The following is a 16,264-nucleotide window of genomic DNA, read 5'->3' as shown; positions in this document are numbered from 1 at the left end:
GCTGCTGCCCATGGGTGGTGCATTCACTTAATGAAAATCATAATTGGGTTTCATACTAGATTTCTACTTGTTAAACATCAGAGCCTATTGATGCATCACTATTGTCATTAGTGATAGTAGGCTTAAGCTGCAATAGGCTGATATTATTACAGGTTTTTTCAATCATTTCCCACTGGGCACCCACTAGTTGAATCAATTTCTTTCCATATAATTTCAATAAATTTACGTTGAAACAACGTGGAGTAGATGTTGAAATGACGTCTGTGCCCAGTGGGTTTGGTGCAATTTTCACAAGTATGTGGTACATTTCACAACTCTAAGCACAAAAATCTAAACAGATCATCAAAATGGCTCGTTTCAAAACTCTAAGTACAATTTCAATTGACTGAGTACAACAAACAAATTCACTAAGTCATTTGTTCACTTGTCCACTGCACCAAATCACTACCAATATTCACTTTACGTTTGATATGATTTTCTTGTCATTTGTTAACAAAATGAACTATAATTTAATCAAATTGCTCAAAACTGATAACTACTGAACCAAAATTATGTAGTGCCGAGTTAACATATAGTTTGATAACTGCTGAACACTACATTTCTATATTTTTACCTCATAAATGTATCAATTTGACATCAATTTATGTTGGAAGGTAAACCAAACTTGGATGTAAATAATACATAATCTCTCTCCATCAGCCAGTGCTATTCAAGAGTCACTAAGGCTGTGTTTACACAGGCAGCCAAATTCAGATTTTTTTTACTAATTGGTCATTTGACCAATCAGCTCTATTCACATAAGATTTTTTTCAGCGCTGATCTGTTTGGTCAAAAGACAAAATAGTGAAATAAAGGTCAGAAATGTGCAATAATTGTGTAATTGTAGTGTACAATGCACTGCTGAAATACCTATCCCACTTACCTGAATTTCATTGATACACTGTAAGCAGAGAGACGATACAGTATCAGTTGACAAGTCACGTAAAATAAAAAGGTGATCTTGTACAATGTTGCATGGGGCTGAAATGGCATTCAACCAGGGGCGGAAATCCCGGGGGGGACACGACCCCCCCATCCTGGGAAAAATATGATTTGTCCCCCCCAATATATCACTGAAACATAACTATGCGTATTATTAATATTATTTAAATTACAATGAAAGCAATTGTGCTGATTATAGACACTTAATAGCGCGTTTTTAAGTTTCAAAAGATTGCGACCCCCCCACCCTTTGCCTCACAATGGTTTGATCCACTGCCAGTTCCTTAGTTGGCAAGGTAACAGAGGGGTAGTGTCTACTGTCTGAAAGGCACTCAATGAACGTAACTGACGTGAGGTTCATCCAGTCAATCGCGCACACACACTAGCTGAATATGCAGAGCTAGCGAGCAAATATTAACTATTAAGCTAGCTAGTACCTATTCCATTTATGTGGCGTTGTCAAAGATGGAATCTTTGCTATCGTCAATTTATTCCAAGATCAGCACGCAGATGATGTAAGTTAGTGCTTCAAAGTCCCTGTGATAAGGTTAGCGATAAACTGAAGTCCAAACTGAACAGAACTACACTCTCTTCTACCATTGTCTTAAATATATTTAATGGTCTCGTTGCAAAAGCTAAATTGTCGCAAGGGAACTTTTATTTCTTTATTTTATTTCACTTTTATTTAACCTGGGTAGCAAAGATTATAGCAAACACCACTGGAACTGAATTGGTGCTCGCTAGCTTTGCAAATTCAGCTTATTGTTGGAAGCCAGCCAATATGAAACAAACTATTAAAATGACAAAAGGTTGCAGCATATGTTGTGTAAATGGTGAACTCATAGAGTTGTCAACTCTTGTCATTTTAATCCGTTTCACATTTGCTAGCTACCTTTTAGATCGAAGCCCAAATAAAATGATTGAAGATGATAGAAGCCCATCTCCTACTGTAAATAACCTACACACTGTGTGTGTGTGTGTGTGTGTGTGTAGCCAGCCAGCCAGCCAGGTAGAAAAATGGCAGAAAAATAAAAGACGAACATCAGAGTATTTTTCAATACACCAAAACGCATAGTAAGAACCCTAGTAGCCTAATATCTCAAAGACTAGTTGATAAAATGTTCATAAGAAAGAAATGAAATTCTAATGGAAATGTTTCACAATGATGTCATTAGGCAGAGCAGGCAACAGATGGCACACAGACAGCAGAGTTGGGGACAGATATGCAGGGACAGACTGGCAGAGACAGGGAGTCTCAGGTAAGTTTGTTGAGTCTTTGTTTGGCAACATTATGAAAGGTTCTCCATTTTTTTTACTTGTAAAATAGGAACATAATTGGAAAATGCCATGGATACCCCCACTCTCAACTTAAACTGGTGACTGAACTAAGATTTGTTAAAGGCAATGGTATTGCTGTTGTGATTAGTTGTGTAGTTTTGGGTACCGGTAGTTAGGAGTACAGCAAACACCTTATTTCTTTGGTTCCTCAATATACATTTACCATATTACAATGTAGGCTATGTGTTACAGCACTACTTTTGGTGTCCCCCTCAGGAATTGCTCTTGAGAAAATTTCATGTAATTGTCCCCTCCAAAGTTGATATCAGATTTTCGCCCCAGCATTCAACACATGCTACGTTTTTACAGTTGCCAACTGCTTTACAATACTCCAATGTCTGATGATTTGTCCTACATATGTACTGTTTATTAAGGATAATTAAACTGAGACTGACATTTTTCTCAACATTCTCACAACCTGCCATCGGATACAAATTATACAACATTGTGCATGTCAAGTTATAGTCAAAAACTGTATGGAAAAATATATTTACTATCTACTATTTATTTTATTCAGCACTACAAAAACAAGTTTTGAAATGTGTATCTTGTATTTTTTTTTATATTGGATTAAATGGTAGTTAAAATGACTAAATTGTGAGTATCATTATCTGATGTATTGGTGACAAAAAATATGTCATGGTATTTCACAGAAAACTGATTTTGCATGATTGACTCAGCGGTGAAAAATGTGTGAGACCTCAATGAATGCACAATCAAAGGTTCTGAACATAATATAGTGGATATTACAAGTGTTATCAGTTTAGGGTTTTGTACTTAGAGTTTACAAAATACACCACTTATGTGAAAAATGGCCCAAAGTGATTGAAAAGAACGGTATTGTAATCTTAGCGCATCCTAGCGGTGTACAGCAGCAGCGCATGGGCTCAGCACACACCCGACAAACTGAAGTCCAACACAGCGCACGACAGGACATTTCCATCTGGTGCAGAGGTCAACAGCTTTCAGCACGGGGGAAAGCACCATATGTTGTTCAATAGTTAGTTATCGATAAGGTTGATGCATTTATTTTGTCATGAACGGGGCAGTAATGCCTTTGACCCGTTGCTACATTTACGAATAATTCTCTTTGCATACAGCACGGTGCTAGAAGATGGCGGAGTCGGATGGTGGGGATTTCGCCTCGAATCGTCCACAGAACAGGTGAGGATGACGATGTAGTGGGGAAATCAATTTGGGAAAACTGTATTTAGACCAAAGGGCAGCTAGGGATACGGAATGAATGAGATAAATATGAAACACTGAGTGGGAGGACATTCGGTTGGATCATCAGGACATTCTGAGGACACTGGTCATTTTTTTGCATTAATTTTCATATCGTTGCAGATTGATTAAATTCACTGTACCCATTGTATTCTACAATTGAAGGCTGTAAATGTTGCCAATGACAAGGTATCGAGTAAGAAGGAATGTTAGGAATATGTTTGGCATTCTGTCTTAACATTTACATTCATATTAAAGTTTCTTCTAGCAGGTGCAACGGCGCAACATGTTGCATAGTCCCTTACTTTCGAGAACCAAGACATTAACTGTCTCAAGGGTTCTCAGCACCATTTAACGTTACCAGTGGGACCATGTGAACTACAATCCCGACGCTTTGTTATAACGTTTAGAAACGTCAAGAATCATCGCTTGCGAGACGGTTTTCGAAACATATTGAATATACTCTTATGAAAAAAGATTGCTGTCTGAGTACAGTGTAACACCAGTATTCTGCAAATACTTAATTCCAAAATAACACCTTTTTTTGGAAGCAGTAATTTTGCAGTGTAACCACAGTCGAATGCAGTTATTGCACTTCTACTGCAGTTTCAAAACGGCAATCTTTTTTTGTAAAGGTATCTTTCATATCAGCGAGAAAAAAAATAAAAAATACACACTTACTGTAGCAGGTCAGATCCATAATGCTGTGTGCCTCCAGCTGACGAACTACAATTCTGCTACACTTCCTCCCTAGTTACGCTCACATGCTGACTAGACCGTCATCACGCGCATGTTGATTTTGTCCACACACAATCAGGACAGCAGGTTGAAATGTCAAAACAAACTCTGAACCAACTATATTAATTTGGGGACAGGTCGAAAAGCATTAAACATTTATGGCAATTTAGCTAGCTAGTTTGCTGTTGCTAACTAATTTGTCCTGGGATATAAACATTGGGTTGTTATTTTACCTGAAATGCACAAGGTCCTCTACTCTGACAATTAATCCATAGATAAAAGGGTAAACCGAGTTTGTTTCTAGTAATCTCTCCTCCTTCAGGTTTCTTCTTTAGACTTTAAATGGTGGTTTGCAACCAACTTTAAGGTGCATTACCACAACCGACTGGAGTGTGGACTTCAGTTCATCTTTCAATCACCCACGAGGGTATGTGCTCCTAAAAACAATGAGGCGGGACTTGCAGCGAGTTCTATTTTAGCGCCTGGCTACGCAGATGCTTGCGATCAGTGTGGGTGCAATGATTGAATAACATGTATGTGTACATTTATTTTGCAACGCTCGCGCCGTGAGCGGTGTTTTCAGCATGTTACACACAGGTGTTCCAGCACTCTAGATAGCTAATTAGCACAGGCAGTCGCCTCTGTCTTCCGTAAAGCAAGCGTTGTAACATGGAGATAGGGCCGTGTGGGAACACTAACCCTATAAAGGTGTGTAGAAATGTAACCTTTTGTTTTTGAAAATTAATTCTCACTGATATGAAAGACTACTTATGTTTCCAAAACCGTAGCGCAAGCGATGCATGTTAACGTTCAGAACGAGTATCGGGGCTCTTAAAACTCCCCCGGCCAAAAGAGACCTTCATGAATAGACGCTAAAGGTAGCTAGCATCTTGTCAGCATCAAATAAGCATTTTTTTTTCCCCCCCATGTAGCAGCTGAATAATTCAAGAGAAAAGAGTTGGGAGGAGGGTAATGATGCAGCTGCTGGGAAAAACGGATGGACAAAGTGCAGGAGAGCAAGAGCTCAGCACTGTCACTGATGCTACAACAACATCAGTAAACTCTGACAAGCATCCTAGAAGCTTAAAGGTAGACTTAGCGATATGGCGTAGATGCAAAAAGTAAACAGCATAGTGGATCAATTTCTGCAACAAATAAGAGCGTTGAAGCGCGTGGCTCAACTTCTCCACTGTTTTGGTGCCCTGGCTACCATGCTGTGAACAGCGTGAAGCGAACCGGTGCACATATGCAGATGCTTTGTGTGACTGTGTGAGAGCAAAGTCTTGCATCTTGCTTATCTCAATATCGGCGGTGCTGCTCGTGGCAATGTAATTTCGCTGAGTCTAACTTACATTTTTTCTAAAATACCCTATTCTGATACAGTGATGGGCCTTTTCTCTTGCAGTATGGCTAACCAGAATAGCACCCTGCCTTGCACGTTCTCAGCCCCAAGCCATAGCGCCACTCTCCTACAGGGCTTGTCGGTCCTACGAGCCCAGGGGCAGCTCCTGGATGTGGTGCTGGCCATCAATGAGGAGCGCTTCCAGGTTCACAAGGCAGTGCTGGCCTCCTGCAGTGACTACTTCAGGTGAGACTGACGCTGTCTCTCCGACATGGCTTCTGCTCTTAATCTCCTTCCTCTGCACTGTTTTGAGACAACTGGATGTATTTTTTGACTATAGAGATACACTGGCCTGGAAAGAGAGACCCAGGTAAAGACAGATATACAAATCAAATCATCATACAGATGTAGAGGTGAAGGGAAGAGTGTTGAGAGACTGTTGGTAAATTTGTCTTTGGTGTGAAATAATTGATACATCAAAAGCTTAGTCAGATGAGGTATGGTAGAGAGAAAACAGAGTAATTGTTAAAGTATGTGGAACTGATAGGTAGGGATATAATAACATTACAGGTGTATAATGTGATTATGTAACTTGTTTCAGGAAACTAGGTGTATGTCGCGTGTCACTACTTCACAGGAGCACCATTTGAACGTAAACCTCATTTTTTTAAATCAAATTGTGTTTTTTGGCAGAAATGCCTTCTTGAACATGTGAACTTTCATGTGCCTTAATAACAAACTTGTATGCCATCTGTAAATATGAATACAATTGTTAAGTTAGGAGCCCAGTTGGTTTAGCCACGGAAAAAGTGAGCAACCTAATCACTAGCCATGATTGACTGGAGATAATGAGTGGGCTGGACATGCCGAGAGAAGAGTTCTGATTGGTCTGCCATGTAGCGGGCTTCTGTCTATAACATGAACTGGTCAGTATGTGTAGGTAATCCATTCTAGCACAGCTTTTTTATTTTAAAGATATCACATAGTAGAGCAGCATAAGTGTTGCTCTCCACTTTCTGGAGGACCAAGTTTTGAAATCAGTGGAATTAAGAGTATAATAGCTAAGGAGATGGAAAAAATTCTGGCATTTGATTGCAAATATGCAGACGGAGTTGAAAAGAGAACACACAGAAGGCTGTCTCCGGATTACATCTTCAAACTAAGGGCAACTATGGCATCTGTGACAGAGAGGGAGAAGCGTCCATCCATGTATACGGACGGGTAAGATAGTCTAGCTAGCTACATTTTCAGATATTACATGTTTCTAATTTTGTCAAAGTTGTTTTTATTTCAAGTTAAAGTGTATTGTTAGTGTATTGTTTGTAAACAAGCGTAATTAAATTGTTGCCAGCAGCATAGTTGCAGTCAACAACGCTCTGGATAACATAAAAACAGCCAAACCAGCTCTGCTAGGGCGAGTAAAATGGTCAGTGAGCTGTTCTCTCATTTGTGTCTGGAAGTAGCTAGCCAACGTCAGCCAGTTAGCTTGGGGGCTTGACTGATGTTGTTAGGTCAGAATGCTCGGATCAACCCTACTCCTTGGCCAGAGCGTCCAGTGTGCACTCTGAACGCTCCGAGAGCGAAACGCTCTGAATTTACGAACGGACAATCTGACAATACTCTGATTTTACGAACGCCCAGAGCACACTCTGGCGCTCCAGATAATATTTACGAACCCACTCGTAGTATATACCAGCCTATAGTCTTGAAATCTTTGGTTGTTTAGTACATAACTTCAGATGTGAATCCTTAAAGAGATGGGTGGATAGTGTGTGAACGACGCTGAATGGGTGTAGACAAAGAAGACCTCTCCAGTAGGTACCAAAACATTTTCTCAAAAGTGAGGTTACAAGTTTATCAACTTCCAAAGCAGAATTACTTTCCCATTGTTCATCAACTATAGTGTATGATGTACCGTTTTCTAACGGTGAGTCTCTACTTTTATCCAATGTAAAAAAAAACACAATTCAAAATGTTGCTACGTAAGATCGAATCGGGCCGGTCGGTCACATGTGTTTAAATTTATAATCTGATGTTCTCATCCTGATGTTGCATGGCCAAGTAGAGAGGAGTTGTTGTTCATTGTCTAATTTACCTAGGATGAATATGTTGTTCAGAATGGGAGGAAATCAATAAAACAAGTTTAACATAATGGCAGTTATTTAAATGACTTTCTCACTTGCCTTGCAGAGCCATGTTCACTGGAGGCATGAGGGAGTCAAACCAGGACACCATTGAGCTGAAGGACTTGTCCGCCCGCGGCCTGAAACACATAATTGACTTTGCCTACAGTGCAGAAGTCACGCTTGACCTGGACTGCATTCAAGACGTACTGGGAGCAGCAGTCTTTCTACAGATGGTCCCAGTCGTTGACCTCTGCGAAGAATTCCTCAAGTCAGCTATGAGCGTAGAGACCTGCCTGAACATCGGCCAGATGGCCACCACCTTCAACCTGACCTCCCTCAAGGAGTCTGTGGACACCTTCACCTTCCGCCACTTCCTGCAGATTGCCGAGGAGGAAGACTTCCTGCACATCCCCATGGAGCGCCTGGTCTTCTTCCTGCAGAGCAACAAGCTGAAGAACTGCAGCGAGATTGACCTGTTCCACGCTGCCATCCGCTGGCTGCAGCACGACGAGGCCCGCCGAGCCGGTGTAAACGAGGTCCTCTGCCACGTGCGATTCCCCCTCATGCCGTCCTCGGAGCTGGTGGACAGCGTGCAGACGGTGGACATCATGGTGGAGGACGTGCTGTGCAGGAAGTACCTCCTGGAGGCCTTCAACTACCAGATCCTCCCGTTCCGTCAGCACAAGATGCAGTCCCCGCGGACCGTGATCCGCTCCGACGTGGTTTCGCTCATTACCTTTGGCGGGACACCCTACACTGACAACGATCGCACTGTGAGCAGTAAGGTGTTCTATCTCCCAGACATTGCAGCGCGTCAGTTCAAGGAACTAACGGAGATGGAGACAGGATCCAGCCACGCCTGTGTATCAGTGCTGGACAACTTTGTGTACGTAGTTGGCGGGCAGCACCTGCAATACCGCAGCGGTGAAGGGGCAGTGGACATCTGCTTCCGGTACGACCCACACCTGAGCAAATGGCTGCGTATCCAGCCAATGCAGGAGGGGCGTATTCAGTTCCACCTCAACGCTCTTCAAGGACAACTCTACGCCACTGGGGGGCGCAACCGATCTGGAAGTCTGTCGTCCGTAGAGTGCTACTGTCCTAAGAAAAACGAGTGGACCTACGTGGAACCACTGAAACGCAGAATCTGGGGCCATGCAGGAACTCCCTGTGGCAACAAGCTCTACATCTCAGGGGGTTACGGTGTCTCAGTGGATGATAAGAAAACCCTGCACTGTTACGACCCCACGTCTGACCAATGGGATTTCAAATCGCCCATGAACGAGCCCAGAGTGCTTCATGCTATGATCAGTGCCAAAGACCGTGTTTACTGCCTGGGCGGTCGCATGGACCACGTGGATCGCTGCTTTGACGTTCTGGCAGTTGAATATTATATTCCAGAGAATGACCAGTGGACCACTGTTAGCCCCATGCGAACAGGGCAATCTGAGGCAGGCTGCTGCTTGTTGGATAAAAAGATCTATATTGTTGGAGGGTACAATTGGCATCTAAATAATGTCACAAGCATTGTGCAAGTGTACAACACAGAGACTGATGAGTGGGAGAGGGATTTGCACTTTCCTGAGTCTTTTGCAGGAATTGCGTGTACGCCGATCATACTTCCACAAACCACCACGCAACGGTAATCCTTCAGCCCAAAGTGACTGACAATTTGATTCCATGCATTCTTACTGTTGCGCTGTCAAATGAATACAAACATGGCACATTACATAAACTATTGTAATATCAGCGGTAATCTTGATGTAATGTGGGTGGGTGTGTGCGTTTGAGGGAATAAGTGGAAATAGGAATACGGTTTTGCTATAATATACAGTGTATTACCTCATTTTCCATCCTATAGTTGAGGTCCATGTGCTGCATCGTAATGAGCAGTTTTAATGGAAAATAAGTGTTAGCTTTCCGGGACAAACTCGCTTTTAGGGTATTTTAAACAACACTTAAAGCACTAACCACAGTCAAAAACCTATTAAATGATTTGCAGGATACAGTTTTTTAATTTGTGCCATGCATCAAGGAAGCATGTTTTGATTATTTAATTGAGTATATTCATTCAAATAATATATTTAAAAAAAAAAAATATATATATATATATATATATATATATATATATATATATAGTTGTTTTTTACAACATATTGGATGACACATTTGACTGCTTAGGACCATTTGAGAACTAGTGATTGACTGAAGAAGACCTTTCAGTAGCTCTTCTAATGTTTTATGTTTATTTCAGAACATCTGTTTTTGCTGTGTAAGGTGATGTGCTCATTAGGCTGTTCAATTGACTGGTGATGTTTACACACCATCATCATAATGAAATGTGTATTCCAAACTGACAAGCTAAAATGTCTCTTATGGTACAGTAATAATTTTTTGTGTGAGAACATCTGTGGTTAGTGCTCCTTTGGTAGGTATTAGGTAGGCTTCCTGAATATTCTGAAGTCTCTTATGTTTAATCAATATACTGTAGATCAGAATGAAGTGCTTTTGTCTTGTCCATCTCTTGCAGTGTTTAGTTGTGGGGGAAACTGGTCAAGTGGTCAGATACATTTTGGTGCCACATTCTTTCTCCAAGCTCCTACATAAAAGGACAGCATTGTTGTGAGCACTATGTTAATGGGTTTACCTAGACAAGCGTACTGCTTTCACTTATCCGGTCCTGCCAGAACTGTGAATCTCAAAGAGCTGGGCACAAGGGGCTGAAATTCACGTAAGGATCAAAGTAAAGGCATAGATGGAAAGAACAGCACAGCGCACAAGCAGTGATATGTGATTATTTTCCCTAGTGTATTTCTTACCTTAGTACAGTGCAGACGGTAGCATTTTTGTTTATGAGGAGTAGCCTATTTCTGAGGCTTTCAGTATTGTATGCAAAACTGATATGGCTTTTACTGATTTTAGACTTTTGGCAATGCTGAGACAAGCGGAATTTTATTTGGAAGCACAACATGGCCCTTGTTGAAAAATGTTTGGTTCTGAAAAATGTCACCTGTTTGCCTTAGTAACAGGGTTTTTGATGTTTTGTCTGTCCAACTCAGAAGCACATAGTTATCTTTTAAGTGCATTATAAGTGGAATTCACTGTAATCCAATGAGAATGTAGACTTTTCTGTATCCAAATGTATAACTTTAATTAAAGGTGTTACGTGAACTGAAAAAGGTATTCAAGTGTTGTAGTCTCAATGGTGGAATGCATCATTTTACAAAGACCTACAAAATGTTAATGATTTGACATATTAATGTAAATTGAAGACCAGTTAATCCTTATTCCCAGTTGTAGAAAATAAAACCTGACCTGTCAGTGAAACTGAAATACAAGGCCACACAATGAGTTTTTATACAGTACTGTAATACAGATGTGAAATGAAGATTGTGCACATTCTTTGATCGGTAATCGGTATAATTATCCTTTTGTCATTTCTGTAAATGATTTTTACAGAACATTCATTTGAATAAGGTATAGAGAGAACCCCTTGCTCCAGAGCTTCATGTTTTAAAAGTATGTCAGACGATCTACAGGAGACGACGATTCCTAATTAATGTATGGATTATATGAGGTGCTACTTGACCATACACTGCATTTAGTGAAATACTGTGCAACTCCATCATTGTTAAATGTCACAAAGGTCATGACAGAAAGACATGAATCCCAATATTGACTTTCCTGGCAGTCAATTATAGGCGTACTGTATCTGGGTAACTGATACATTTGGTATATTTCAGTTCAGCTCTGAACATCATGACCTTGATACAATTCCAACGATGTGATCTATCAACTACAGGTATTTAAACTTTGGTAGAGCAATATCTTGCTTTTTACAACAAAAAATATACAGTACCAGTCAAAGTTTTGGACACATCTACACATTCCAGGGTTTTTATTTTTACTATTTTCTACATTGTAGAATAATAGTGAAAACATCAACTATGAAATAACACATGTAATCATGTAACCAAAAAAGTGTTGAACAAATCAAAATATATTTTCTATTTGAGATTCTTCAAAGTAGCCACCCTTTGCCTTGACAGCTTTGCACATTCTTGGCATTCTCTCAACCAGCTTCATGAGGTAGTCACCTGGAATGCATTTCAATTAACAGGTGTGCCTTGTTAAATGTTAATTTGTGGAATTTCTTTCTTCATGCGTTTGTGACAATGTAGGGGTGGTCTACAGAATATAGCCCTATTTGATAAAATAACTTAACTTCAAGAAATAGATTGTTTTACTTTTATCAACCTAACCTTTCCTATGAAAAATAGGATATCACCGTTTTTGCTCGGTACTGAAGTGCTCTTAAACTTGACTGATGTGCTAACATGCACATCGTTTTTGAGTGAACTATCCCTTTAAACAATGTCCTTGACATTTTAGAGCACGTAATACAAATCAAATAGGCCTACACAAGGTAATTCCTGATTTAATTCTGTGACAATATACTCTTGATTTCCACGAAATGCAATAGAAACATGTACGCGCGTAATGACGACAAAACCATCGTATCCAAGCGTTGTGCGTAAGGTCCCATTGGGAAGAAGAGCAAAAGATGGCGAGTTCAAACAATCCACGTAAATTTAGCGAGAAAATCGCTTTACATAATCAGAAACAGGCCGAAGAGACTGCGGCTTTCGAAGAGGTGATGAAAGACCTAAACATTACTAGAGCTGCACGGGTAAGTGCCTTGTTTTGTTGATTAATTCTGCTGCTAGGCTAGCTAGCTACTGCTGTACTGTCAGTAACCTAACGTTAGCTAGCTGGCGGTGGCAAACAGCTGGCTGTGGCAAACATAAGTGGCCGATTGACTGCCCTCGCAATTAAAGCTAAATATTTGTTTTCTGATAACCATCATTGATTGGGGCGTTACTTTGCCAGCATTTGCAATTTGTTAACAGTAACCATCCCGTGAGCTGTCTTTGATGTTTGCTATGGTAGGCACCCAGGCAAGCTCAGGTAAAACTAGCTAGGTTATTGCTAGCAAGCACTTGGTCCTATTCATATTCCCATGCATCAATCAAAAGATTCCGTGTAGTAAACTAGATAGTGATTTAACCGCTAGAAATTGCAATGAAGACTGAACATGTTTACCAGTTCGACTCAAATTGGTGCGTTTGACACTGAATGTAACGTTTTAATTGTTTACCTGTAAACTAAAGCGTCACTTGCTATGCATACAATGTTAACTCTAATGTTGACAAGCCATTTTGACAGAATTCACAATTCAGTTTTGCACGCCATACAATGGGTTTGCATATTTACAAATTACCAAACCATCTTTGACAGCACCAAGAATCCCGCAGCATTTACGTGTATATGCATGCAGAGATTTGACAGATTTGCAACTTCGAAGCCTTGAAGGCAGAGATGGAGAACGTGGGATTTACTTCCCTGTCTTGAAGATGTTCATTATGTGTAATGCAAAGTTGGTTACTGGCAATAATCAGTCTGGTTTGTATCAAGTGTTCATGTTAGCCTGTTTATTCATCCCCATCAAATCAGGCCTTTGGTTAATCCATCCTTCATGCAATTCATTATTAAAGCAATTGGTGAACTAAATCGTTCAGTAATTATTGACAGGAGTATGGTGGTGAACCTACCAGTTGTGAATATGATAAAGGAATGGTTTAGGAGTACAGGATAGATTTATGTTGTGGTTTTAAAAGATGCCTATTTTATTTAAACAAACAAATAAATAAATAAAAAACTATGTTTGACAAATCTAGCGACGTCTTCTTTCCTTATGAGATTGACACAGCTTCCAGCTATTAAGCCTAGGCCTACTGACTTTGTCCATTTGACTTGGGACATAGTACTGACCTTGCACAAACTTGATACTGAATTGATTTAAGATATAAACAATTTATGGCTCATGTTAGCCTATTGCCCACCAAGTGCCTTTGGAGAGTTCCTCAATGAGATTGACACCTTGATAACCTTTCCCACTCAGCCCCTATCCAGATGGTTATTCACCGCTGCAGTCTTCGCGCTCTCTCTCCCACTACTCTCTCCCCTTTTATCCTCCTGCTAAATCCTGCTGTCTCCTATCTCCTGACTTTTTGCCACTTCGACCCTACGCTCATCCCTTTCTGCATCCTTTGACTCTCACCATCCCCTTTCCTCACAGCTGACCTTGCCCTCCCGCTCTGTGGCTGAGTGACTCATTGCGTGCTAACAGGGCTTCGGGCAGCTGAGCGGAAATGGAGGAAAACTAAACTTCCGGAGGACCTAACATCCTTCCACTCCCTGCTCTCGATCTTACCTTCCTCTTTCTCCACTGCTAAAGCTGCTTTTTATCACTACATTTCAAGCTTCTGCCTCCAACCCTGTGAAATTCTTCTCCACTTTCTACCTCCTTAATCCTCCTCCCTCTCTCCTGATTACTTTGTCAACACCTTTGGAAAAAAAGGTGACGACATCCACTCCTCTTTCACTCAGCCTACTGAGTCCACTGGTCCAAATCACACACAACTACCATACGCCTTGTCCTCTTCCCTCTCTTCAGATGAAATCCTGGGACTAGTGATGTCCGGCCACCCCACAACCTGCCCACTTGACTCCGTTCTCCAGACCATCTCTGGAGACCTTCTCCCATTCCTCACTTCTCTCATCAGCTGACCACTGCCTGCATCCCCTATGACTTGAAGATGGCTAGAGTCGCTCCCCTCAAGAAACCAACACTCGACCCCTCTGTCAAACTATAGACCAGTATCCCTAAGTTATTTTCTTTCCAAAATACTTGAGTATGCTGTCTATGACCAACTCTCTCTCTCTCTCTCTCGTTATCTCGCTCAGAACAATCTTCTTGACCCTAACCATTCAGGCTTCAAGGCGGCTCACTCAACTGAGACTGCTCTCCTCTGTGTCACAGAGGCTCTCCGCTCTGCCAAAGCTGACTCTCTCTCACCTGTTCTCATTCTCCTAGATATATCCGCTGCCTTCGACACACTGAACCATCAGATCCTCCACTCCGCCCTCTCACAGTTGGGCGTCTCGGGCTCTGCACACTCCTGGATTGCATCCTACCTGGCAGGTCGCTCCTACAAGGTGGCGTGGAGAGGATCTGTCTGCACCACGTGTTCTCACTACTGGTGTCCCCCAGGGCTCGGTTCTAGGTCCTCCTCTTTTCTCTTTACACCAAGTCACTCGGCTCTGTGATATCTTCACATGGTCTCTTCTATCATTGCTATGCAGAAGACACTCAACTATTCTTCTTCCTCCTTTGAGGGGATGTCAGCCAACCACCTCAACCTCAACAAAACAGAGCTGGTCTTCCTCCCGGGAAAGGTCTGCCCGCTCCAAGACCTCTATCACGGGTTGACAACTCCACGGTGACCCTCTCCCAGAGTGCAAAGAGCCTTGGTGTAACCCTGGACAACACCCTGCCATTCTCTGCAAACATCAAAGCAGTGACTTGCTCCTGCAGTTTCATCAAATGTATTTATATAGCCCTTCTTACATCAGCTGATATCTCAAAGTGCTGTACAGAAACCCAGCCTAAAACCCCAAACAGCAAGCAATGCAGGTGTAGAAGCACGGTGGCTAGGAAAAACTCACTAGAAAGGCCAAAACCTAGGAAGAAACCTAGAGAGGAACCAGGCTATGAGGGGTGGCCAGTCCTCTTCTGGCTGTGCCGGGTGGAGATTATAACAGAACATGGCCAAGATGTTCAAATGTTCATAAATGACCAGCGTGGTCAAATAATAATAATCATAGTAGTTGTCGAGGGTGCAACAAGTCAGGAACACAAGAGTAAGTGTCAGTTGGCTTTTTCATAGCCGATCTTTGAGAGTATCTCTACCGCTCCTGCTGTCTCTAGAGAGTTGAAAACAGCAGGTCTGGGACAGGTAGCACGTCCGGTGAACAGGTCAGGGTTCCATAGCCGCAGGCAGAACAGTTGTAACTGGAGCAGCAGCACGGCCAGGTGGACTGGGGACAGCAAGGAGTCATTATGTCAGGTAGTCCTGAGGCATGGTCCTAGGGCTCAGGTCCTCCGAGAGAGAATTAGAGAGAGCATATTTAAATTCACACAGGACACCGGAAAAGACAAGAGAAATACTCCAGATGTGACAGACTGACACTAGCCCCCCAACACATAAACTACTGCAGCATAAATACTGGAGGCTGAGACAGGAGGGGTCAGGAGAAACTGTGGCCCCATCCGATGAAACCCCCGGACAGGGCCAAACAGGTAGGATATAACCCCACCCACTTTGCCAAAGCACAGCCCCCACATCATGCTCTACAACATCAGTAAAGTATGACCTTACCTCACACAGGAGGCGGCGCAGTTCCTAATCCAGACACATTTAATCTCCTGTCTAGACTACTGCAACTCTTTGTTGGCTGGGCTCCCTGCTTGTCATCAAATCCCTGCAATTTATCCAGAATACCGCAGCCCCCCTGGTGTTCAACTTTCCCATGTTCTCCCATGTTTCCCCGCTCGTCCGCACACTCCACTGGCTTCCCGTCGAAGTTCAAAGCATCTTCAAGACCCTGGTGC

At 42.0% G+C, this 16,264-nt stretch overlaps 2 protein-coding genes across 5 annotated transcripts in view; both read left to right on the top strand.

Moving 5' to 3' along the window:
• The first annotated feature begins 3,171 nt into the window (after positions 1-3,171).
• On the top strand, positions 3,172-10,932 carry LOC106573902 (kelch-like protein 26). Of its 4 annotated transcripts, XM_014149349.3 has the most exons (4): positions 3,172-3,319; positions 3,420-3,483; positions 5,687-5,869; positions 7,814-10,932. In XM_014149349.3, the coding sequence occupies exons 2-4, from the start codon at positions 3,434-3,436 to the stop codon at positions 9,393-9,395; spliced, it is 1,815 nt and encodes a 604-aa protein (XP_014004824.1). In that variant the 5' UTR covers positions 3,172-3,319; positions 3,420-3,433; the 3' UTR covers positions 9,396-10,932. The 4 variants fall into 4 exon arrangements, with proteins under 4 accessions (XP_014004824.1, XP_045553247.1, XP_014004825.1 ...); XM_045697291.2 differs by having other exon boundaries at positions 3,173-3,483; XM_014149350.3 differs by lacking the exons at positions 3,172-3,319; positions 3,420-3,483 and adding an exon at positions 3,525-4,989.
• A 1,320-nt stretch (positions 10,933-12,252) lies between these two features.
• LOC106573895 (CREB-regulated transcription coactivator 1) overlaps positions 12,253-16,264 on the top strand; it is a 39,201-nt gene continuing 35,189 nt past the window's right edge. The window contains exon 1 of the mRNA XM_082962741.1: positions 12,253-12,439. Coding sequence (XP_082818867.1) covers positions 12,314-12,439 — 126 coding nt within the window. The 5' untranslated portion in view covers positions 12,253-12,313. The remainder of the gene's footprint in view (positions 12,440-16,264) is intronic.

Source organism: Salmo salar, chromosome 16 (assembly GCF_965601325.2).
Source record: "Salmo salar chromosome 16, fSalSal1, whole genome shotgun sequence".
Taxonomy (NCBI): domain Eukaryota; kingdom Metazoa; phylum Chordata; class Actinopteri; order Salmoniformes; family Salmonidae; genus Salmo; species Salmo salar.
The sequence above is the reverse complement of the archived record's forward strand: the minus strand, read 5'-3'. Positions and strand labels throughout refer to the sequence as shown.

What these genes read in the sequence shown, in the direction of transcription:
- LOC106573902 (XM_014149349.3), top strand. Translation starts at nt 3,434, where the DNA reads ATGGCGGAGTCGGATGGTGGGGATTTCGCCTCGAATCGTCCACAGAAC. An exon ending in TCGAATCGTCCACAGAACAG is followed by an intron (nt 3,484 to 5,686) that starts GTGAGGATGACG and finishes TTTCTCTTGCAG; the next exon opens with TATGGCTAACCAGAATAGCA. An exon ending in TCCTGCAGTGACTACTTCAG is followed by an intron (nt 5,870 to 7,813) that starts GTGAGACTGACG and finishes CTTGCCTTGCAG; the next exon opens with AGCCATGTTCACTGGAGGCA.